General features: G+C 54.0%; 1 protein-coding gene across 2 annotated transcripts in view; it reads right to left on the reverse strand.

Annotated features, from left to right (window-relative positions):
- Window positions 1–249: 249 nt before the first annotated feature.
- ADAMTS14 (ADAM metallopeptidase with thrombospondin type 1 motif 14) overlaps window positions 250–25,270 on the reverse strand; it is a 90,824-nt gene continuing 65,803 nt past the window's right edge. For both annotated transcript variants that reach the window (XM_060033742.1, XM_060033741.1), the window contains exons 10-22: window positions 23,861–23,974; window positions 21,405–21,553; window positions 19,275–19,450; window positions 16,886–17,019; window positions 16,399–16,522; window positions 15,344–15,424; window positions 11,719–11,882; window positions 8,752–8,920; window positions 8,171–8,303; window positions 6,160–6,367; window positions 3,218–3,347; window positions 2,999–3,109; window positions 250–1,307 (exon numbers count right to left, since the gene is read on the reverse strand). In XM_060033742.1, the coding sequence (XP_059889725.1) occupies window positions 814–1,307; window positions 2,999–3,109; window positions 3,218–3,347; window positions 6,160–6,367; window positions 8,171–8,303; window positions 8,752–8,920; window positions 11,719–11,882; window positions 15,344–15,424; window positions 16,399–16,522; window positions 16,886–17,019; window positions 19,275–19,450; window positions 21,405–21,553; window positions 23,861–23,974 (2,187 nt within the window). In that variant the 3' untranslated portion in view covers window positions 250–813. The remainder of the gene's footprint in view (window positions 1,308–2,998; window positions 3,110–3,217; window positions 3,348–6,159; window positions 6,368–8,170; window positions 8,304–8,751; window positions 8,921–11,718; window positions 11,883–15,343; window positions 15,425–16,398; window positions 16,523–16,885; window positions 17,020–19,274; window positions 19,451–21,404; window positions 21,554–23,860; window positions 23,975–25,270) is intronic.

Below are 25,270 nucleotides of genomic sequence, written 5' to 3' on the forward strand. Positions count from 1 at the left end.
ACCAGCTGGGGACCCCCTGGATGATGAGGACACATGTTCCCGAGTGTCCAGAGCCCCCTTCTCAGGGGGGCCTGGGGTGAGGTTAACAGGCCCACCTGTAAACTGGAGGCACCAGAAGTAATAGGAAATGCCATCTTCAGGGGCAGAGGTGGCCACCAACATGGCCCTCCAGCCAGCAAGTGCAAGGTGGACTCTGCCCTTTGGCCATGGCCAGAGGAGCTGTCTGGAGCTCTCGCTATGAAGAGCTGGGTCTGAGATGAACTGGCCTCCCGCCCACCCCATCCCTGCAGCTGGAGCCTCACGACCACATTCGGCCCCAGCCACTTCCTCTTGGACCACCCTGTGAGGGTTCCCCCGACCTTCCCCGGCCCTGCGCTGCCCCTCTTGGCAGAGGAGCCTGGTACTCGGGGTCTCCACAGGGGTCCCCACAATTTCTGGCAAAGGGAGGCAGTGTGAGGCCCGGTGGCTGTGTGTGTGTGTGTGTGTGTGTGTGTGTGTGTGTGTGTTGGGGGGACTTAGCTGGCCCTCAGTCCTGGCAGGAGAGACAGCCAGGAGCCCCTGAGAGGTTCAATTCGGTCACCTGGGCTGCTTGCTGAGGTATCTCTGGTTAGGGCTTTCCCTGATCTGTTTCTTCCTCATAGACCCACTTCATGGGGTGAAAAGTGTCACAGCCCCAAACTAGAACAATAAGAAGGCAAATAATTTAAAAGGCAGTCCGTGCTTGCCCCGGCCCCGCTGCGTGTCCTCTGAGCCGGGATGTCTGGGGCAGCACAGAGAGTGTAAACTTGACCGGAGGGATGGGCAAGGCGAGGCTCATGTCACCGGGGAGGTGGTGGGAAGGCTGGTGCCTGGATGCTTCGGGTCTTCCCTGAGCTGCCCCTTATCTTCAGAGACTGGTGTAGGGGCCCCAGCCCAGCCCCAGGGCAGTCCCCGGGGGGCACTAGGAGAAGTGCCCCAGAATACTGTAGGGTTCCATTTCTGGGCAGCAAAGCGGCGCTGGCTCACTGGGGAGCTTGTGCCCAGAGGTCCTGGGAGCTGTGTGGCTCGGCCATGCTGACGGCCGTCTGATCCCGCTGGTCCCACAGTGGGCTCCACAGCCTCTGGAGGGGCCTTGGGTCCTCGGAAGGGGCTCCCAGGAGTGGAGAAGGGTGGTGGTGAGGCCAGGCTGGGGTCCGGGCTCGCATCAGGGCCCGAGGCCTTCGTGGTACAGGACTCACAGCACAGCCGGTGGTAGCCGGGGATGGAGCAGTAGCGACCAAGCACTTCCATCTGGCAGAAGATGGACCTGTCCTCCACACAGGGCTCCGCTGCACACACAGCACAAGGACCGACGCTGGAGGACGCCCATCAGCCAGGTTACAGCTCCCACTCGGCCCTCCACCTCCCGCCCTCACCACCTCCCAATCAACCCAAAGGAATCCGAGCCACCCTGGCCGGGGCCAGGCAGATGCCCGGGTTACTCACACTGTGACGAGCGGCTTAAACATCCTGCCCCTGGTGAGCACGCACTTGGAACAGTAAGCCCCCCACCAACAAATTTGGAATCAAGCAGATCTAGGTTCCGATCAAGGCTCTATCACTAAAAAGCTGCAAGGCTTCGGGCAAGTCATTTAAACTGTCCAACACTCAGTTTCTTCTGTGAAATGGGGATAATGCTGACATTTACCAATGAATAATTATATTATTATTGTAAGTAGCATTTGTAAAGTTCCTGGCATAGAGGGGTGCTCATTATATTAGTTTTGTTTGCTTTTGTTCAAATGTCATCTAAAAATGTTTTTGCATTTCTGTGATAACTTCAGGTAGGTCTCTCCAGACGATGTGAAGGCAGGAGCTTTGCTTTCTATTAATTTCTCCAGGGAAAGAGAAAAGGAGGGGGACAGGGAAGAGGAGAGGAGGGGGAGAGAAAGAGAAAAGAGAAAAGGTAGGGTGCTGGATTAGGGGAACAGGAGAGAGACTAGAGAAAATGGAAAGCCAGTGGCCTCTAGATGGCGCTAGAATTCTAGGGTCAGAATCAGAGCTCCCCTTTGCTCCCAGAGGAAAAGGAAAGGAAACCCAAGCACTTGAACAGCCTGAGCCTCAGCACAGGAGCGGAGCAGCAGCAAGGCAGGAGCCAGAAGTTCCTCTGAGGACATTTAATCAGACCCCTCTATTTTCCAGATGAGGTTGCTGAGCTCAGAGAGTTTCACGAATTTGTACAAGGTCACACAGCCAACTGATCCTCTACCTAGGAGTTTGGGTCTGGGATCTTTCTGCTACTCATCTTGTCAGACCCTGGTCCTTGGGAAGGTAAGAAAGGGAAACAGAGAAGGAACCTAGGAAGGAAGCACAGAACATAGAGCCTGGTATATAGTAGGTGCTTAGTTAATATTTATTAATGGATGGATGGGTGGTTAGTTGGATGGGTGGATGGATGGAAAGATGAGAGGGTGAGCTGCTGGGCTCCTGATCATGAAGCAGAGAGAAATGGCTGCTACTATATTTGTTGTTGGCTGACTGCTAAGCAGGAATGCATGCATTATCTCATTTAATTCTCTCAACAGCCCTATAAAGAGAGCTCAGAACTACAACTGCTCATCCAAGAAGCAGATATGGTTCATAATTCAGAACTTCTTAGGTTAGAAGAGTAATATTCAGTGTATTTACATTAAGGTCCCCAGTGGAGACTGGAGGTCACCTTGCAACCAAATACGGCAATGTTTCCGTAGCAAAAGAATAACTAATCTCTCGTTAGTTCAGTTCAGATTTTGCTTCCCAGTGAGTCTGCACCAAATTTAGGGGGACGCTTGCAGCTTTCAATATTTTGGAACTGCAGATAAGGAGTCATGGACCAATATAAGCATCACCCCCACCTCACAGCTGAGGAATCCAAGGCTCCAAGAGGCTAAGGTCACGTGGACAGACGGGAAGCCGGGTCCACTCCACTGCACGGCCCATGCCCACGATGCCGTGAACACTGGAAGAATGGGGAGGGGGTGGGGTCCAGAGATACACTTACTTGATGAGATCTTGTTGATGGGATCTAGGGGCCCCGACTGTGGCACCCACTCCCCGTCTGGGGTCACAAGTTCCCGGACGTCAGCCCCCACTGTGGAATTCTGGAGATTTTCTGTGAGGGGGAAAAGCAGCTCTAGTATTTGGGCTGGGAAGCCAGCCAAGCTGGGCCTCAGGTCTAGGCCAGAGGAGCTGGGCTGGACCCCCATCCTACCCGGCTCACCTCCGCAGGCGGGCAGACTGCAGACCTGGACCGTGTCCGGCTTGTCCCCCTCACACTGCCCCAGACTGCTGGCGTTGGCCCGGCACACCACCTGCCGCAGCTGGACGCCCTCTCCGCAAGTGACGGAGCACTGCCGTGGGGAGATGGGGGCGGGGGGTGTGGAGAGACAGTGGAAGGAGGCGGTGAGCTCTGCAGTCCAGCCAGTGCCCAGGACAGAAAGGGGACAGAGAAGGGTGCCAAGTCTCTGCTGGACCAGAGGGACATGCAAGGACTGCTCTCAACAGCCTCTCCAGGACAGCACAGCAACTGTCAAATACTCCTGTACCAGGTGGGAAAGAGCCACTGCCCTGATCTTGGAACCCCCTGAACCTTCCCACCATCTGGAGGGGGCCTGTGGGACCCCATTCCGGCACTACTGCTTGTGTTCACTCTGTCTGGCCTGTGCCTGTGTCCTTAAATATTTTGTGTATCACCCTGCCGCCATCCACTAGCCCAAGGGACCTGAGGCAGGTCCACGCACTTGATGATACCTTGTTAAGGGGATGTAGGAACCCAGACTGTAACAACGGCTAAGCTGAGAGAGCTGGGTGATGGGGTCACCATGGACCCCTCTAGCTCTGACATTCAATGACTTTGTTTCCAGCACTCAGCTCGTAGAGACATGCTCAAAAGTGTCTTCTTCTCTAAGAGGAAAAGGTGTGGGTACAAGGAACAGAAGGCCATTTGAAAGGGCTGCCACACACATCACGCCCTGGAACCCACATACTCTGATAAAGGGGTGCAGTGGCTTCAGGAAAAGCAAGGGTGCCCCACGTGACCAGGTCACTGGGTTTGTAGGCACTGAGCACAGCCTCTCCTAGCGGGATGGGAAGGACTTGCAAAGGTCCACTTCTCATGCCAGGGCAGGTGATGAGCAAGGGAGACACAAGGGTCACATGCCACACAGAACAGTGGGACAAAGACGGCTCATCTTCCCAGGAGGAATAATTACAAACAGCAATAGCTCTGGAATGCTCTGCCCATCTTACAGGGGCAACTATCTTCCACCAGCTGTCACCTCTCTGTTTTACGTAAGGGGCCCTTTATGGATCAGCGGTCTTTCTGGTTTATATTCAAACAAATAAAGCTATATATTATGGAGAAGAATATAAAATCTGCACAGGTTGTGTGGGGATTTTTAGTTCTTTAAAATACTCTGTATTATGCAATATGTCAAGCCTACAGGAAGGTATGAGGAAGCTGGTCATGAACGCCTGTTCAAACACCCCCACTCGCAACTTTAGTAGATCAGTACTCTGGCGCATTTTCAAATACCGTGTTGTGCCTTTTTAAACTTTAAGTAATTGGTATCCCCATTGGTAGGGCTACTTTCTTCATACTTCAGTGCTTTTTCTCACCTAGTTTTCTGAGGGTTATCTATATTGATGAGTACAGTTCAAGCGTATTCATTTTTCTTGCTGTATAGTATTTTATTACATGAATAGACCATGGGGTTTTTTTTGGGGGGGGTCCAATTTCCTATGGATAGATATTTAGAATATTTCCTGATATTCTGTTATTACAATAAACATCATTGTGCTTATTTCCATGATCGAATGAGGTTTTAAAAACTGTAATCAAATATACAGATCATAAAATTTACATCATAACCATTTTTAAGTGTACAGTTCAGTGGCACTAAGTACTTTCACATTACTGTGTAACCATCCATCTCTAGAACGGTTTCTTCTTCCCAAACTGAAACTCTGTGCCCATTAAACATTAACTTCCCATTCCCCTCTCCCCTGGTCCCTGGCAACCACACTTCTACTTTCTCTCTCTATGAATTTGACTGCTCTAGGTGTCTCACATAAGTGGAATCATACTGTATTTGTCATTTTGTGTCTGGCTTATTTCACTCTACATAATGTCTTCAAGGTTCATATCAAACGCGTTTTTAAGAAAAAACCCCAAACTTGAAAAAACTTCCCTGTGGCCCCTGGACTATTCCACAACCTTCTTACTGTTTGCCTTTTTCTTCCCTGGCCTCCCAGCAATGAACTTGCTACAGAGCTGCCAGAGTGATCTTTAAACCTGAAATCAGAGCTGGTGACATACACGTTAAAACCTTTCAAGTTTCCCACTGCTCTTAGAATAACTCTAACTCCTCATAAAGCCCTGCAGGATTTGACCCCCTGCCCACTCTCCAAAGATGTCGTGTAAGCCCTGCCCCTCTCATTAAGCTCTAGTCCCAATGTCCTTTAGGTTTCTGGAACATGGCAAGGTTGTTCTTGTCTCAGGGTCTTCATATGGCTCACATCTCAGGTCTCAGCTCGAATGTCACCTCCTCAGAGAGGCCCTCCCTGATATGTTACCCTGTTTACTTCTGCTCAGCTCCAACTGCAACCTGTAAATGCTTTTGTTATTGGTACTTGTCTCTTATGTCTCCCTCACTAGACTGTAAGCACCATGAGGACAAGAATCAGGTCTGTCTGGTTGGTAGTGGGTTCCAGGCATTCTTAGTACAGTGTGCCTGGAACGTACTTGGCACCTTAGTTTCCCGACCAGGGATTGAACCCGTGCGCCCTGCAGTGGAAGTGCCGAGTCTTAACCACTGGACATCCAGGGGAGTCCCAGTAAATATTTCTTAATACAAGAGTGTCTTACAATTTGCTCATCTGTAACACAGGGATATTAGCCCAGGCCTCCTAACTCTGTGAAGGTCAAAGCTGATAGTGAATGGATATAAAGGCCAAGCCCAAAACCATGGCCCAGCATACCGTTGGACTTAGTTTTGAGAAAAATCAGATCAGATGTGGGGAGAGGGATTCAGCCAGAAACACTCGGCCTGCAGGGAGCGCCAGATCTCTCTGCAGCTCCTCCACCCAGACCCTCCTCTTCCTTGACTTTGCAAGGAAGGCGCCTGTCGGCCCAGCCCCTCCCACGCCCTGAGGACAGCTCACCTGGGACCAGGCTCCCGTCCGCCACTGGGCTGGACAGGGCACGCGGTGGCAGGGCCGGCGGGCCTCGGGCCGGTCCCCGGGGCAGGCCTTGGCCGGCATGGCCTTGTGGGTACCGTTGGGGAGGGGCAGCAGGCACTGCACTCCCCGAGTCTGCACCCCCAGCTTCCCACAACTCCGGCTGCAGGTGCCCCACTCCTCCGTCATCCACCTGGAGACAGACAGGGAGAAAGGTGGAGGAAAGGCAGGACTATGGGACACTTCCTCCCAAGGCCACCCCCACTCCCTGAACCACCAAAGGCAGGAGCCACAGAGATGGTTTGGGCTTCAGAATGCTTGGGGGCCAAGTCAGCCACCCACGTGGCTCTGCAGCTGTCAGGCGTGTGGCCTTAGGGAGGTCACGTATTCTCTCCTCTGTTTCCTCATCTGAAAAATGGGTATAATGCATATTTAAATCCTGACACCCTGCAGGTCCTTGGACAAGCTATTAACCCCTCTAAGCCTCAGTTACCCCATCTTTACATCAGAATTCTTTCAACACTTCATGAATATTTGCGTGTCTAGCATGTGCAGGCACTGTCCTAGGTGCTGACATTCAGCCGGGCACAAACAGATGAAAATCACAGCTTGCAGAGTAGAAGCCCCTACCATGGGGCTCTTGGGACAATTAAAGGACCTGTATATGTAAAGTGCATGGCATGCAGTAGGCATGTCATAAGTGCAGGCACTATTATCATCACCGTCAGTGCCTGCAGAGCTTTGGTGCTGATCAGCTAAGCCGCTAGTCTCCAAGCGTCTTTTAGCCATAGAGCAACTTCCAGCAGCATCTTAAGCAGGCGCCCACTGGAAGAGTTAGACAAAAGCAAAACTGCTCTGGTGGGGTGGAGGGAGGGGCAGCCCCCAACTCCCACTCCCCTCTGTTTCCTGAGGCATCATTTAGTAAACGACGGCTTTAGCCCCGAAACTTCATTTGACATTTTACAGATAAGGAGACAAGCCGGGGTGGGGTGACCTGCTAGGGGTCATGGAAGAGTTAGCCCCGCGTGCTCTGTGATCACAGATGTTTGTGGGCAAAGTGGCCTGAATAAAAAGTAATACATAAAAAAGAACCATGGAGAGCCAGGGGGCTGGGGATCGTGGCCTGGGCCGGGCACAGGGAGGCCATGGCAGCCTCTAGCACCGGTCAGCAGCTCCCGCCCTGGCTCTGAGGTCCCTCTACCCTGTGGGAGCAGAGCTGCTGTGGATCAGCAAGGCCGAGTTGGAACCCCCCAACCCTGGGAGGACTCCTGGGAGGCAGGAGGATGGACTCAGCTCTTCATGGTTTCCTACTGGCCAGCCACCCTCGGCCCTACCTGGGGGCCACTAGAGAAGCCTGCTGGGGCTGAGGACGAGCTGGGCAACAGGCCCAGAGACCAGACATCGATCCTCCACAGATTATAGCTCTCTCCTCTCCCCAAAGCCACCTCCAAGTAACCCCAAGAACATGACCTTGGGCTCAAAAAGAGCCTGTGTCCTCAGGCCAGGGAATCCCAATCAGGGCTAGACCACAGCTGGGCGCTGAAAGGCCAGACCGCATCCCTGGGCCCCACATGACTGGGCAGGGAGGAACTGGTAGACAGCGTCCTGGCCTAGGGCCTGGAAACACTGAAATCCTCTTCACCTGCATGGACCCCCTGGATCACTGAGGGAAAGCTGTGTCCCCAGATCGGGCCTCAGCTTCCCCATCTGTAAAATAATCCTGGGAGGAGCAGAACAAAGGCAGCATCTTCCTCCTTCTGGGAGTGAAAGTTAATGCAGAAATCCCAGAGGGGATGGACGGGCAAGGAGGGCCACGCGGGCCATGGGCAGAGGCTGGCGTGTGGGTGCTCTCTGCTCAAGAAGTCCCGGCTGCGGGGGCTACGTGCCTCCACCCTCCAGCGCTGGCGGAAGCAGGCTCACCCGCCCCTCGTCCTGACGTCAGGGCAGAGAGAGGGTCTGCTGTCAGCCTCTTGTCCCTCCCCCAGAAAGCACTCACGCAGGCTGGGCACACGGGTGCTGGTTGCAGCGCCGGCGGATGGGCTTGGGCCTCTTCCTGTGGTCGCACAGGTGCCGCTGGACCATGTGGTGGTCTCGTCGGCGCCGGCAGCCGTACTTGGTGAACTGGATCCCTGAAGGGAGGACAGCCTGCCGTGGGGGTCAGTCTCACCAGGCCCCCACTGTCCTGCCCAGAGCCTCAGGGACAGTGAGCTCTGGAGAGACTGCAGCCAATCGCCCCTCCCTCTGTGCCTTTGCATCTTGCCATCCCCAAGTCACTTTCTGAAGAAGCCTTCCTTGACCAGCCCATCTCAGGTGTCACTGGTATAGCACAGGTGGGGACGTGGGCTGCTGTCTCTGCGCGCAGCTGGTGAGCCCTTACAGGGCAGAGGACCTGCCCCGGATACTGCTCTAGCACCCCCAGCCCAGCCCCAAGGCCCTGCCCAGGCACCCTGCCACACCCCAGAGACCTTCAAGGAGAAACTGAGGCACGAGCCGGGGACATGCCAAGTGGAGACGATGTCAGGCCCCCGACCCCTCCCGCTCCTCCCACAAGGCGTCTGCAGTCAGGCAAGCGAGTACCTCCTCCGCAGGCCTTGGTGCAGGGTGCCCAGTTCTTGAGTGCCCACTCGTAGGTGTCCGTCTCCTCCAGGAGCACGTTGTTGCTCCCGATAAGGGGCAGCAGGTCCTCGTGGATGACGTACTTGTAGGCCAGGCTGCTGCGGGGGCCACCCTCAGCTGGGGGGAGCACCTGAAGGGAGACAGACGAGGTGGCAAAGGACTGGAGAGCAGGGAAGCAAGGCCAGCATAGGGAGACCGGGGAGGAGGGGTCAAAGGGGAGGATGTGGGGTCAGAAGCAGAACCAGTGAGAGCCAGGAGGGGGCAGCACTGAGCACGCACTGGCGAGGCCTTTCAGACCTGTAGCCACATGGCAAAACTGAGGCTAATACAACCAACGCATGCAGCTCAATATCAAAAAACAAACAACCCAATCCAAAAACGGGCAGAAGACCTAAATAGACATTTCTCCAAAGAAGATATACAGACTGCCAACAAACACATGAAAGAATGCTCAACATCATTAATCATTAGAGAAACGCAAACCAAAACTACAATGAGATATCATCTCACACCGGTCAGAATAGCCATCATCATATATACACTACCAAACGTAAAACAGATAGCTAGTGGGAGGCAGCCGCATAGCACAGGGAGATCAGCTGGTGCTCTGTGACCACCTAGAGGGGTGGGATACGGAGGGTGGGAGGGAGGGAGATGCAAGAGGGAAGAGATATGGGAACATATGTATATGTATAACTGATTCACTTTGTTATAAAGCAGAAACTAACACACCACTGTAAAGCAATTATACTCCAATAAAGATGTTTAAAAATAACAACAGCAAAATAATATAAACTCCAAAACAGAAAAAAAAAATCTACAAACAATAAATGCTGGAGAGGGTGTGGAGAAAAGGGAACACTCTTGCACTCTTGGTGGGAATGTAAATTGATACAGCCACTATGGAGAGCAGTATGGAGATTCCTTAAAAAACTAAAAATAGAACTACCATACGACCCAGCAATCCCACTACTGGGCATATACCCTGAGAAAACCATAATTCAAAAAGAGTCATGTACCAAAATGTTCATTGCAGCTCTATTTACAATAGCCAGGACATGGAAGCAACCTAAGTGTCCATCATCGGGTGAATGGATAAAGAAGATGTGGCACAAATATATAATGGAATATTACTCAGCCATAAAAAGAAATGAAATTGAGTTATTTGTAGTGAGGTGGATGGACCTAGAGACTGTCATACAGAGTGAAGTGTAAGTCAGAAAGAGAAAAACAAATACTGTATGCTAACACATATATATGGAATCTAAAAAAGAAAATGGTCAGAAGAACCTAGGGGCAAGATGGGAATCAAGACGCAGACCTACTAGAGAATGGACTTGAGGATGTGGGGAGGGGGAAGGGTAAGCTGGGACAAAGTGAGAGAGTGACATGGACATATATACACTACCAAATGTAAAACAGATAGCTAGTGGGAAGCAGCCACATAGCACAGGGAGATCAGCTGGTGCTTTGTGACCACCTAGAGGGGTGGGATAGGGAAGGTAGGAGGGAGGGAGATGCAAGAGGGAAGAGATGTGGGGACATATGTATATGTATAACCGATTCACTCTGTTATAAAGCAGAAACTGACACACCACTGTAAAGCAATTATACTCTAATAAAGATTTTTTTTTAAAAAAAAAACAACTCAAGCTAAGCAGCTACTGTGTGCCAGGCCTGAGAACAGCCTGTGTGCCCATCGGCGATTCTCCTTCCCACACACCTAAGTTCCAATGAAGGCAGGAACCATGTCTGCTGGTCTGTCCTGCTCACCAGAGCACCCACACTGCCTGACTCTAGAAGATGGTCTACAATAGAGACTCTTATCACATATAGGATTGCCAATATTTTCTCCCAGTCTGTTCAGGTGATCTTCTCACTTTCTTCAAAACGTCTTTTTTGATGTACAAAAGCTTTCAATTTCCATGAAGACCAATTTCTCTCTTTTTTGTTGTTGTTGCTCATGCTTTTGGTATCGTATCTAAGAATCCGAGATCGTGAGATTTATCCCTCTCTATCCTCCAAGAGTTCTACGGTTTTAGCTCTTGTACTTGGGGCTTTGATCTATCTTGAGCTGATTTTGGTATACGGTGTGAGGCAGGGGTTCAACTTCATTCTTCTGCATGTGCATATCCAGTTGTCCCAGCACCATTAGTTGAAGAGATTCTTCTTTTCCCACTGAATGGTCTTAGTACTCTCGTTGAAAATTAATCAGCCATGGGTGTACGGGTGGACAACAAATATAGGGTGAGTAGGAAGCACACGCTGGATTGAATTAATATGCTGACATCAATAGGCTTCAGACCCTGCCCTCTAGGACCTCCCTGACTAATGAGGGTAGCACCAGGAACAAAGCCTGTAGAAGGTCTCCCTGCCACCAGCCGGTGCCAATAGAGCCCCTCCCGGTCTGGTCTCCTGAGTTAACAATCCCTGCTCCATAAGCCCTGGCTCATGGTCTAGGAAGAGGGGGTGTGGGCAGAGGTGGGCCTCAGCTGGGACAGGAGGCTGGCAGTGCCAGACGGCACTCCTGGGCCACAGGCCACTGGACTCCTGGACTCACTTGCTGGCAAAGCCATAATGCAACTGGATACTGGATGATGGCAGAACGATGGGGGAACCAAGCCAGGTCCCTCCAGCTCCTCCTGGGCCCTATTTCTGACCCCATGTTAAGGAGAACAGACACCCTGTGTGGGGCATCTCTGATCAGACAGTGAGACAACCATTTCTTTTTTCCTCCTCACTTGCCATCCTCCCAGCCTCGAAGCACAGAGGGCATCTTGGCCTTGCCCAGGCTCCTGAAGACACCAGAACAGGAGGATTTCCACCAGGCCTGCGTTGGCTCAGCAGCAGAGACGGTGAGCTAGGGGATTGGGCTGGGGCAGCAAGCGGGGGCGGGGGCAGGGGCCACCATGCAGGGTGGGGACTCACCAGGACGGCAATGGCTTCCGGCAGGGGCCCACTGGTCTTGAGGCTCTCTTTGGCGTCCTCCACCGCGTACTCCCACTCCAGGCCCATTGCAGTGAAGGTCCGGCTCGTGGGTTCCTTGCCCTTGGGGTTGAGGATGAAGCTGCCTGTGACCTGGTTCTTCACCGCTGGCCATGGGGAGAGGGTCACACAGATTTCTATTCCCCTCCACAGGAGCACCAGCCACACCTCAGGGGTTTCAAGGCCGTCCCAGTGGGCCCCTAGGGGCTCCCTGCCCACCTGTCACTCCTTCCCACCTGAGCCTTTCTCCAGTCCGATGGATCATCCCACTGCCCCCACATAGCACCCCTGCCTCTGGACCCTGGTACACACCATTCCTCTCACTTTGTCTCCCCTTCTTCCTGCCCGACTAATCTCCACCCACATTTAAGGCTCAGCACAATTCTCCCCTCCTCCAGGAAGCCTTCTTTGATTGTCCAGTCCTCAGGGATTTGCCCTCCCTACAACTTCGACAGCAGAGCATAGAGGCTAAGAGTACAGGCTCTGGAGCCAGACTGATTTGGGAAAGTTACTTAGCCTCCCTGTGCTGCCTCAGTTTTACCATCTGTAAAATGGGAATGGTAATTCTACCTAGCTCATAGGGCTGCTGCCCCATGAGGATAATCACAGTATCCCTTGCCCACCTACCCTGCCATGGGGCTCTTGGGACAATCAAAGGAGTTCATATATATAAAGAACTAGGCAGAGTGCATGGCATGCAGTTGGCACTTAATAAATGGTAGGCACTATTACTGTCATCAAATCAGCCCCTGACTTTTAGCACTGTTGCAATTACAGATATCCTGTCTCTCCCATAGCCTGTCAGTGTACCTCCTCCATCTCAGTGTCCTTGGCCCAGCACAGCGCCTGGCACAGAGCCGGAGTATAAAAAATATCTGTTCATTTTTCCCCCTTAAAGTCCCAGTCAGCGAGTAACTCACAACTTGTAACTGAAAGGCGCTGGGTGACCGGCAGGCGGAAGGTGTGTAGCTGCAGACAGCAAAGGCCCCCGAGTTACAGCCTCCGAGTTACAGCAAAGGCCCCCGAGTTACAGCCTCATCCACCCTGGAGGCATCAGGGGTCAGAGAATGGCTGCATCGTGGGACCCGAGCCCCCAGCCAGGTGGGGATGGCAAAGGATCTGGAGCCCCGGGGTGTCCCCACCTGGTGTAATTATAAGAGCTAAGGATCCAGGGCATGAACTACATGCTGTTTACTCTGCTCCCGCCTCAGTGGGGTCCTCACACGCATCCTGAGGTTGGTGCTGTTATTAATCCAGATGGGGAATCAGAGGCCCTGAGAGGGGCAAGGGTTTGTCCTGGACACACAGAGGCTGGTAGCCCAGCTCTCCGGAGGGCCAGCCTCCCTGCTGAGTGGGAAGAGAGACGCCCCCTCCTTTCCCGCAACCTGATCTCTGCCAGCCCCCAGAATCACCAGACCCTCCAGGCTAGAGCTGAGCATCTCCTCAGGCCCTTGTCTGCCTCTGCAGCTCACGACCACTGCTGTCCCCGGTCCCTGGATGTACCCCCCGCCTTCCTGGGGGTGGTGGGCTGGAATCTCCACCACCTCCTACCAGCTCTGAGCCCAGGTCCTACCACTGACCCACTCGGTACCTCCAGCAACTCTTTTAACTTCTCGGAGCCTCAATTTCCTCAACTGCAAAAATGGGATAACAAGAGGGTTATCATGAGGCTCCGACGAGATAACGAATGAAAAGCGCCAGCTCAAAGCCCCCCACACGGTGGGTATTAACAGCACGGCTTGTCTTCCCTTCACTTCCTTTCAGAGTCCGTGACCCCGAATTCCAGGAGCGCCTCACACATTTGGACCAGGGCCTCGGCCTTCACTGCCAAGGCTGCCACCTGTCCCGGGCTTCTCCAGAGAGTACATACCCTGTTAGCGCGCGTGTGCACACACACGGGCACACACACACTCACTCCCACATACACACTCTGCACGTTTACACCAGGGCCGCTGCGGATCTCACACACGTGTAATCACACAACCTGTGCTGACGACAGGTCTCAGTGCTGCTTCCCTCTCCCCCAGGCTCCCGGAGAGCTCTAACCCTCACCCCATAAACACACAGCAAGTGTGCCTGCCCAGAGCCTGCCACAGGCGCTGGGAGCCTCTGCCCCGACCTCCAGTGAAGCCCATCTGCTGCCTACAAGCGCATCTAGCTCCTTGGAAGGGCTGGACATCTGAGCGGGGTTGGGGGGCCGTGGGTGGAAGGGGCTGGCCAGGGGCCCAAGGGGCTGCTGACATTATGGAATCATCTGTAGGGGTGCAGCAGGAGGAGTGTCTGTAAGCAACCATCCTCTTCCAGGGGTAAATGACCTTCTCCCCTTGTCCCTGTGCAGGCGTAATACTCCACAGCCAGACAGGCAAGCGGGCAGGGAGGCGGCCAAGCCAAAGCCCTCCCGTCTCACACCCCCTGTGCAGAGGTGCAGTTGGCAGGGGCACGGGGTAGAAGATGGCAGACCCAGGCCCAGACTGGCTCACCCCGCAAGTGAATGAGGGCACGCAGAGGGCCCACAGCCACTTTGCGCATCAGTTTCCCCTTGTGCCTTATGCCTGCTTGGACTACACTCAGGTGCCCTCCAGAGCAGGTTAGGAATTTTTACAGCTGTGCTAATGCAGATGTATTCTCCAGGGAGTGCAAGTTCTCCAGGAGACTTTAAAAATGTCTTGTATTATTTTAATAATAACCTAAAAATATGAAAAGTTAGCACTTTTGTAATATACAAGCTTGCCCAGAGACGTTAGGTTCTGGGTTCGTGTTTATGACGAGCTGGTGACAAGCAGGGTGACTTGGTGGGCACAGTGGGTAAGAGCGGCCTCTGTGACATGCTGAGGCCCAGTGACATCACAGCCCACATGCCCTCAGTAAGGAGCCTGAGCACAGACGAGTGTGGGGGAACCCAGCCACAGCCCAACGTGCGGGCAGCGGCCTTCTGCCCACCTGCTCGCCAGGAGCCTCCGCCAAACCATGCTTGCATGTTTTAAATGGAGATTAATTCACATACCAAACCATTCTGCCTTTCAAGGTATGCAATTCAGTGACTGCAATCATCACCACTGTCTAACGCCGGAACATTTTCATCAACCCCCAAAGAAATCTGCCCATGGGGGCTGTGGGCTGGGGGGGAATCTTCACTGGATCTCCTTTCATACCTTCTGATATTTGAACCATGGAGCAGGTTCCCATTTCAACATGAATAAAAATCAATCAATCAATAAAAAAGGGTTCTCTCAGGCTTCCCTGGTGGCGCAGAGGTTGAGAGTCCGCCTGCTGATGCAGGGGACACGGGTTCGTGCCCCGGTCTGGGAAGATCCCACATGCCGCAGAGCGGCTGGGCCCGTGAGCCATGGCTGCTGAGCCTGCGCATCCGGAGTCTGTGCTCCGCAACAGGAGAGGCCACGACAGTGAGAGGCCCGCATACCAAAAAAAAAAAGGGTTCTCTCCCATTATTCGAACTCATGAAATGCCCTCTGCATTAGAATCCTCTCCTCTGCCCTCCCAGCTCCCCCCACACCCGAGGGCAGGTCCCAGGGCCTGGCTGCCCATCTCCTGGCACCCTGGCACTCACCAATGTGGTGGGGGACCTTCTCCAGCTCCTCAACCTGGATGTGCCTGGCACCTGCTGGGATCTGCACCAGCTTGAGAGCTCCTGCCACAGAGGAAGATCCAGAAAAACCATGAGCAACCTGAGCTGGTAGCCCCACTGCCAGCATCCCCCATCACCCCCTCTCCTCACAGATACCCAGGAACCTCAGTTTATTTGTCTGTAAAATAGGAATGGGCCCTTCTCCATAAGGTGCTGAGAGGATCGCGGTTCATATCGCTTAAGATGCTCTATAAATACTACTGGGCTCTGTGTGTGTGTTAGTTCCTATTATCTGCCACTTTCTTGACCCTCCTTTTCTCTCCTGACTTTCCCTCCCCTCTTTCTTCTCACACTTTAAGCCACTGTAGGAATCTTGATGAAATAGGCCATGAAGATCCAACATGGGGGGCCCCCGTGATCCTCCCAATCCAAGGCCTGAAAACTAACCTTTCTCAGAGCAATCAACTTTCCCCCAACGAGGAGAGGCATGGCAAAGGTGAATCCCCAAGGGGAAATGAATCTAGTTCATACTAAAGTGTAAAGGACTAATATCTGGCCCTTTTCAACAGCAAGTGTGGCCAGATTGGAGGTGGGGAGGGAAGTCAAGGAACTCTAAGGCACCAGGAGTTCAAAGCAGGAAGCACTTCAGTTAAAAAAAAAAAAAAAAGTGAGAGAGAAGAGCAAAAAGGAAATTACCAGTCCAGCCTGGGCCTCATCTACAGATCTGTCTGGACCCTCATTCCCACTAACAGCCCCAGGCCAAAGAGATGGCTGAGTTCCTAGGACAACACAGTGCCAAGCAGGAAATGCTTCTGAGCTCCCGAGCCCAAGTGCAGGCGCAGCACGCCTGGAAAATGAGGAACCACAGCCGGGGGCAGCTGTGGTCTGAGACAGGCTCCAGGGCGCCCCCCCGCACCAGAACTGTGGCCCAGCTCAAGGAGGGAGGGCCCACCTAAGGGATGGTTCGGGCTCTAGGGACGCTAGCTGGGCCAGAACCCCAGCCCCTCCTGGTCGTCCCCCAGCCCTAACCTGCTCACCTGCCTGCTTGGAGGCCTTGCCCAGAGTCCCCTTCACAGTCCTGCAGTGGGAGTTGTCGCCGCCGCAGACCCCACACTTGTCATCTGCCTTCATGGACCCCACCTCCTTGTCACAGCCGACGGGCTGAAGCCAGAGACGGGGTCAGCGGGAAGAGGCTTCCATGCCGCACCACCGCCCCCAGGTCGGCAGCCCCTGGCCCCCTCCTCAGTCCCCAGGCCCTGACAGGAGAGGACCCTGGACCGAGAGCCATTCTTGGAGTCACCGTGTGACATGGGCAAGGTCTTAAACCTGGCCACGCCTCTCCCATCGAATGGGGTTGGGCAGTAACCCTTTTCCAGCATCCCAAGGTCATGTTGAGGACCAAGGGGTGTCATGGGTGAGGAAGGGGAGGCAATGCCTGTCTTCCCTGGGAGCAGAAGGAGGCAGTGCAGCCCTCCAGTCTCCCGGGGCAGGGAGAGGGTGGGCAGCCAGGAGGGGGGCACCTACCACACACTCGCCGCGGGCACAGACGCTGTACGGGTCCCGGTAGCTGCAGCGAGTCCCGTCGTGGACCACCTGGTTCATGAAGACCACGTCCCCTGTGTCCTCTGACTGGCAGATCAGCTCACACTTCTGGGCGTCTGTGGGGAAAGGGACCACACTGAGCCAGCTGGGCTCGGAGAAGGTGGGTTGGCCTAGACCGACATTAACACGTGGCCCGAACAGGAAGCTCCAGGGGCCAGCTCTGGGCAACGGGGGGAGAACTAGGTGTGGAGCTGGGCTTCAAATCCGTGCTGTGTCACTTACGAGCCATGTGACCTTGGGCAAATTATCTGACCTCTCTGAGCCTCAGTTCCTTATTTATTACGCCTGATCAGTAAAATGCCACATCACGTCGTTAAGAAACATCAAGTGATAAAACAATAATAATAACAATAATAATAAGCCCACACTTAATGAAAGCTTACTATGTGCCAGACTTCTAAAACCTTTATACATTCTTACTGTACAACTTTAAATGCTTTTTGTGAATTAACTTAAGTTAAGCCTCTCAATACCCCCAAGGAAGTAGCATTACAGAGGAGGAAAGCAAGGACCAGAGAGGCTAAGGAATTTGCTCAAGGCCGTACAGCCACCCAGTAAGTGGCAGAGCCAGGATTCTAACCCAGGCAGTCTGGCTTGAGTCCTGCTCTGACCTCTACATACACATCACCGTCACACATATGATGGTGAACCTTACCATGCTCGTGAACATGAGAAGGCTGCATGAAAGTAAGGCAGAACAGTGGTCTGTGCTTGGGTTTACAAAACGGAGCGGCAGTGAGGGAAGGAGGGAGATCCTTTCTAGTTCTAACAATCAAATCAAGGCTATTAACGTCCTACAAGAGTAGGTTCCGGAGAACATATAAACACTTGCTGTGTTTCTTAGGAAAAGGGAGGTTGGGGCTTAGCTAACTTCCTGGAATTTGACTAAAAGTCCTGGGAAAACCCAAAGTCCAGCTGTCCCATTGGCCTTGCAGCCCTTCTCCACCCCTGTGGCAGCAGCTTGTGTGGGTCTGCATGGATGTGCAAGGCTTCCAAAGCAAAATTTGTAAGGAACCATCTGGCTCCAGGGTCCTCATCCCTGGGCTCCCGGGATACCTGGTGACGTCTTGCCCCAGCACTCAGGACTCAAGTCCGGAGCCACAACATCCAATACTACTTTGGATTTCATGCAGCGGGGGAGTCATATTCCTGGTGGGACCTGGGCCAGGGGCTAAGGGGTGGGGGGCTGCATCCCTCCCGAAGACAGGCAGGACCCTGACCAGTGCACCCCAGGCAGGTAGGTTTCTGGGCAGCCCTGGAAGCCAGCCGACAGTGGCACGGGAGTGGTGAGCTCCCCAGGCTAGGAGGAGTCTAAGCAGGGAGAAGACACTCCCTACAAGCATGTTCTGGAGGGGTCTGTGCACTGGCGGGCAATACACAGGCCTCCAAGGTCCCTTCCAACTTGAAGGCTGTCATTCTCAACGTGAGCTGAAGATGGAGGGTCTTGTAATTGATACTCTGGAACCAGGGCTACGAAGAGGTGGCCCTGGGCTCAGGAACGGCCATTCTGATCGGCGCCGTCTGATGCCGAGGGCTACGTGGTAGGGGGTAAGCATCAGGCTATGGAAGGACCATGGAGAGGCCGGCAGGGGAAAGTAGACTGAGAGGACCGTTAAAGGCCCTTCCAGCCTGAAGGCATGAATCCAGCCCTTCACTGGGTTCTCTCTGCCGCTGCGAGAGCCATCCCTGGAAATGCTCCAAAACAGACAGGCACTGGCTTGGCCCCAGAATTCAGACCCTCCGCTTGAGTCCTGAGACCTGTGTCCAGGGTAGCCTATAGGGGGTCAGTAGGAGGATCCCACAGACTCCCATCGGCCTGACTTTCAAATCATTTTCCTTAACTACTGAAACAGTAGCACCATCAGTAAAACCTAAAAACATGGTATGTAATAGGACAAAGCTTCTCGGGAGCAAAGCAAGGGGCACCCGCACCTGTACCGGGCCTTCTGCACAGGTAAGGACATGTCCGAAAGGCACCAACCCCGACAGCCAGCACTGCTGCCAGCCGGTGCCTCTGGGCCAAGTAACCCTTGCTCAAGACATTGTCCTTGCATCTGACAGAACACGGTCAGCATAAGCGTACAAATCAAGGATGGCTGTGATGAGGATTGGGGCTCCCCCAACGTGCACAGCACAAAGGCCTGCACAAAGGCGCGTGGCAAACTTGCTGACTGCAATATCCCTTTTGGTGCCACCGCTGTCCCTCCACCTTCACTGGTGGGCCAGGCCTGGGAAGCCCTGCCTGGGAAGACACGGACCCAGCAGATGCCCAAGGCCACGGGGTGGGCGTGGGGAGCAGGACTCCACTCACCGTCGTCCGGCTCGTAGGGGATCCAGCTGTGCTTGGCATTCTGGTGGACGTAATAGGAGTTGCGCTTGGCGCACTGCTGGGCCCGGAAGTCCTCGTAGGGCCCCGGACACTCCTCGCCGTTGCAGACCTGGTACTGGAACGTGGGCCCCGAGCACAGGCGGCCTCCATAGGCTGGGCTGGGGCGAGCGCAGAGAGACCGTGCTGGCTGGAAAGGCTCAGGGTGGGGGCAGGCTTCCCACATGGTGACCTGGGGTAGCCCAGCCTTTTAGAGTAGCATAAAAAGGGGCTCCACTAACTTACAAACTAGAGAGGAACCCCCACTGTGAGGACTGCTGAGCTCAGAGCCTTGTGGTCCCTTCAGGCATATGCCACCTATTGTGTGTGTGTGTGTGTGTGTGTGTGTGTGTGTGATGGGGGAGAGGAGAGAATGAGCAAAAGAAAGGGGGCAAAGGATGGGGGGAGGGAGAGGGAGGAAGACAGGAGGGAATGACTAACCCCCTCCAGCCGGGCTAGAAGAGAAATCAATCTGATTCATCTTTGTTTATTCTTTCGGCCGTCACACAGCTCCTGACACATGGTAGGCCCTCAATAAATGACTCAGCTGCTCCTACTTGCATCCACTTCCATTTAATATCATAATAAACTGCGGAGTGGTAAAAAGAGACTTGGATGTGCAGTAAGAAGACCTGGCTAAATCTAACCCCGAGTCTTGCTGTCTTAACTTCTGCTTTAAAGGAGGGACCATAACACTTCTTATTTTACCTACCTCCTGGTGTGTCTGTGAAGAATACATTTTAAAAAGGTATTTAAATCTGTACTCTCTTCCCCATGAAATTAAAAGGATCCGGTAAGATTATGGATACAAAGTACCCAAGTGAACAAGGTTACTGGAACTCTGCTCAGAGATGCTGGAAGGATTACATGGGTTTATGCATGGACGTGCTTAGCACCCCGCCTGGCACAGAGAAAGTGCTCCGTGCACTGGGGTAATTATAACAGCAGCTGTCCTTTACTAATCTGTGCTGGGCATGGGCATGGTGCTGAGAGTGCATAGATTATACTTCATTTAAGCCTCATAAAATAAAAATAGTTATTATCGTAGACGAGTTCAATAAATGGGGATAACTCTCTCTCGTGACTGGGAGGTGGTCCATCCAGAGTGGGCATCACCGTGCCTTTCTTTAACCTGGCTCTCCTACCCCCAACAGGTCGAAGGCTGTTCATCTCGTCTCATATTTGTAAAGGGTCAGTACACAGGAATAGGCTGCTCCAGGGGGCACGGAGCGTCCCATCCCTGGAGGTACACAGCAGAGTATGAAGGACCACTCCTGAGGATGCTGGAGGGAGGGTGACCACCCCCGAGCCTCTGTGATCCTAGGACCCTGCCATTCTGAGGTCCCCATCGCATCACTCAGCACTGTGAGGGCTGGGACCGGCCCTGCCCCACAGAGGTTCAGAATCACTGAACGTGGAGACAGCTGAGCCACACGGCCGGCCCCAGCCGGCCCCCATCTCTCACGAAGCTGTTCTAAGCAGGCTGCTTCAGCTTGGGAGACGGAGGCCATCAAAAGCTGGTGCTCAGAGGTTCCAAAACCATGGGAGGGGGTCCCCATAGAGGGGATAAATGCGAGAAAGAGATTATTCCCCCAGAATGCTGACATACGGGTAGCGGGTAGTGAGGGGGGGGACTTGATGTTCGAAAGAGATAAGTTAAGAAAAATTGAAGGAAGTTTTGCTTCAGGTAGTAGGAAACAGACTTGGGGAATTTATCCTCCCAAGACATGGCTAGTGAACATTTAGACCAGTGTTTTCTCAACGTTTAGCTGGAGGATGAGGGTCACAGGAGGGCTCGTTAAACTGGCCAAGCCTTGGGCCCACCCAGATTCTTCGCAGACGAGAATCTGAGAATCACTGGTTCGGACCCATTCTCAGATGTCAGTCAGACACAAAGGGAGATGTCAGACCCAGGTGGAAGTGGTTTGGCGCCCCCAACAATTCTGGGCCGTCATCCACTGGAATACGTACACAGCCACCTGCAGGGGACCTTCTTTCTTGTGCCCTGCCCCCCAGCGACTCCCTCTCCAACCCCCTCGGGCCCCTGCCCTGCCCACCTCAGCCCAGTGCACTCACGGGGGATTGTCACAGCTCCGGCTACGGGATCGAACCCCGCCCCCACACGACCGTGAACATGACCCGAACTTAGTCCAGGAGCTCCAGCCTCCATCCTGGCCGTAAGTCTGCTCCGGCGACTTCCAGATGCAGTGACCTTTGAAGCACCACTGGGATGGAGCAGAGGGTGCGAGGTCACCCCAGGGCCACCGCTGCCTAGCCTGCCATAGGAAGTGCCCAACCGGGCACACGGCACAGCTGGCAGGCACCACAGGTGAGCCCAGAAAAAGGAACGTTAAGAGCCCAAGCCTCAGGGTCACCCAGAATCCCAGCCCTACCATGCGCTGAGGGACCCTCAACAAAGGGCTCCCCTTTCTGACCCTATTCCTCGACTGTACCATGGGGATAACAGCACCTGCCCACAGGGCTGCTGTGAGCATTCAATGAGATAACACCTGGCACACACAGCCCTCCAGAAACGGCAGATGGTATTATTCATGGTGACAACAGCTGTGCAATTATTTGGTTTACCACCCCCAGAGAAACAAAGGGCTGATAAGGGAGAGAAGACACAATCTTCCCACACCATCTAGAGTTGATCTTGGCTCTGTACCTTGAAATCACCATCCAGGGACCCCAGGCAGGTATGTTCATGGGAGGGAAGCCAGCCACCCGGGAGGTCCATCCACGCAGTGGAGGGAGCATAGGCCTCAAGTCCAAGAGGCCTGGGTTTGAATCCCAGCTCGGCCACTACTAGCTATGTGTGGTTTTGGCATAGCTTCACCTTGCTGAGCCTCAGTGTACTTGCCTGTTAAATGGGACTGTTCTAAGAACTGAAGGCAGCAACACTCACAAAGCCCTCAGCACAAGGCCAGGCACAAAGGAGGGCTCAACCAAAGTCAACCCCCTTCCCTTTTCCTGTAGGGCCATAGGTAAGAAATACAGCAAAGCTCTCTGGGTCTTTTTCAAGAGATAACTCAGTAGTTCTCAGTCTTGGAGTCACTTGGGGAACATTTAAGAACTCTGGATGCCTCAGCTTCACCCCAGACTGAGTCAGGCTCTCTAGAGGTAGGGATTTTTAAAAGAAGTGGTAATTTTTAAAAGAAGCACTATACAGTTGACCATTGAACAACTCAGGGGTTAGGGGTGCCTGCCCTCTGCAGTTGAAAATCTACATATAACTTATAGTCGGTCCTCCATATCCATGGTCTGCATCCAGATTCAATCAACCACCGATTGGTAGTATTGTGGTATTTACTGTTGAAAAGAAACACATCCGCGTATAAGCAGACCCGTGCAGTCCCAACCTGTGTTATTCAAGGGTCAACTGAAATTTACAGGCCATAAACTTCACTCATTTCAAGTGTACAATTCAATGACTTTTCATAAACTTACAGCATTTGGCAACCATCACCACAATACAATTTTGGAACATTTCCACCATCGTAAGAGATATCTTGTGCCCATTTGCAGTCACTCCCTGTTCTGGGGTGTGGGGGATGTTAAAGCTCCCCAGATGGTTCTAATACGCAGACAAAACTGAGAGCCGTTGATTAACTCTTATGTGAAATTGTGATAGGAGAGGGCCTGGTAACTCGAACACACCTGGAGCAGGTAGACCTGAGGCTCCAGGATAATAGCCCTCCAGGTCTGGAGCCCACAGGGCCTGTACAAGGCCATGGGAAGCCCCACACATCTGTGAAGGGACAGACCATTTATAGATGAGAATGGGAAGAACAGATAAGGGCAGAGGGTGAAGGGCAGAGGACAGGCTGCTGGGGGCAGCACGTGCTTCTTCCCAGCCCTCTCATTTGCTTTGACATGACTCACAAGTTCATAACAACCTGAGGAGCGGGAAGGATGCTTGGTCAGGGCTCAGCAGGGGTCAAAGAATGGACCAAGGTCACCACACAGAAATGGGGGTAGGGGAGCAGGGCCAGCGATAGAGCAGAGGTGGGTTTCAGACCTCAGTTCAGGGCTCTCAGATCCGGGGTCCTCCTGACACTCACACACACAAGAGGGTGCAAACACACCCCAGAAGTACACGAAAGGGCCGGTTTGCGGGGGAGGGGTAAGAAACAGCATGGTGGGCGGGGGGAGGAGGCAGAACACCTGGAATCTTCCCTTCACCCCTTCTCAGCTAGTCACCCTCTGCTTGACCTCCACAAGTTCCCTAAACTGCCTGGGCTGCATTCTCCTCAGATGGCAGTAAGCATTCCTGCCGATGGGCTGGGAGACAAGGCCAAACTCTGCTGCTGTAGAAGCCAAGGACTGTGGTGCCAGAGAGGAGAGGGCGTGTGTGTGAGTTCCTGCGAGGACTCCCTGCCCATCTGCCCGCATGCGAGGCTGGCTCCTGTCCTCAGCCCTCCCCCAGCCCCCACCACGCATTCATATCCACACTCAGCAGCAAGATGGGTCTCCCGTGGGGCCTGCGCCCCAGGAAGGCGCTCCTGCTGCAGCCCCCGGTCCGCAGGTACCTTGCCTGGCGCACACTCCGTCCCGTCCAGCGGGGGCCCCTTCTTGGTCTTGCAGAAGTAAGGGTTGTCAGGATGGCTGCACCACAGCTGCTTGCAGGCCTCGAAGGTCCTGAACTGCACGGCAGGTTCAGGGTCACTGGGCCGGACTAGCTCCCCAGCTCTGACACGTTGTCCGGGGGCAAAGGACAGTGACAGAGCGAGGGGAGGGTGTGGTGGGCACTGGGGCCAGAACACTGCGAGGGGGGCAGGAGGGGCCCGTCTAGCCAGAGCCCCGCGCGCACACAAGCTCGACCCCACCACAAGAGCCACTGGGCTCAGTGACCCCTCCTCTCTCCAACAGGGCACCGAAGAGAAGGCACCAGCCACAGCCCACACGCCTCTGGTCTCCCTCCCCAGGCCTCCCTCCCTGCCTTTGCAGAGGCCACTCTGTGACTGAGCAGGGACCAGGGTTTGAGGCTCTGGGGAGGCTGGGTCCACTGATACCCCCTGAGCTCTGTGCATGTGGAGGGCTTTGAGAGGGCTGCCAGTCTAGCCCAGACCCTGCAGCACCCAGACAAGGTCAGGACTCCCACCTCCCTCTAATCTCACCCAGCCACACCAGAGGTTGGCACCCTTCTGCTTCACACTGTCCAGGAAAGCCCCAATTTCCTTTTCTCTCCTATCATCCCCTGCTGGCCAGACTAGTGTCCTACAAACACAGCATCTGGGCACTGAAACCCCATATCCCAGCTGTTTCTCCACTCCCAAAGCAGAGACCAGCTGTTCCAGTGTGGCCTGGGCAGTGGGCAAGGTGGCCACACACAGGGCCTTCTGGTCCTGCAGAGCTGAGGAGGGGGCTGCATTCCTGGATGGGGGCGGTTTGAGGTACTCGAGGCATCAAGGCCTGACCCCTCAGAGAGCCCCCTGCCCTGGGATGTCCGCGTCTCTGAGGCTCCACCTGGGCCCTGGTTAGCAGCTGTTCAATTCTCTCCTAGGTGGCTCCAGGCTCTCCCCTGCCCTGTCCTGCAGAGTAGGGACAGGGCTCTGCTCCCTTGTATCCATCTCCTCAAGTAGGGGATGGGGGTGGGGGAGGGGTAGGGAAGCATGCAATTGACCCCCTGGAGAGAGGTTATATGGGGCACACGAGAACTTTACCAGTGTGGGAAGTCTGCCCAAAACATCCTCCAGGTGCCCAAAGAGCAGAGGGTGGCAAGTATTTCTCCACCAGGCCAGAGCCCAGCACCTGATCTGACACATGGGCCACCTGACAGATAAACTCCCCCGGTGACCAGCCCAACCAGGACCCCAGCGGTGGCCCACCCTCTCTGTTCTACTCTGTTCCCATCTTTCCAGGCATTCTCCAGCCACCACACACGCTGGCCCCCCACCCCTGCGTGGGGCGGGGATATGGCAGAAAGTGGCAGGGCCTGG

Source organism: Delphinus delphis, chromosome 16, assembly GCF_949987515.2.
Source record: "Delphinus delphis chromosome 16, mDelDel1.2, whole genome shotgun sequence".
NCBI lineage: Eukaryota > Metazoa > Chordata > Mammalia > Artiodactyla > Delphinidae > Delphinus > Delphinus delphis.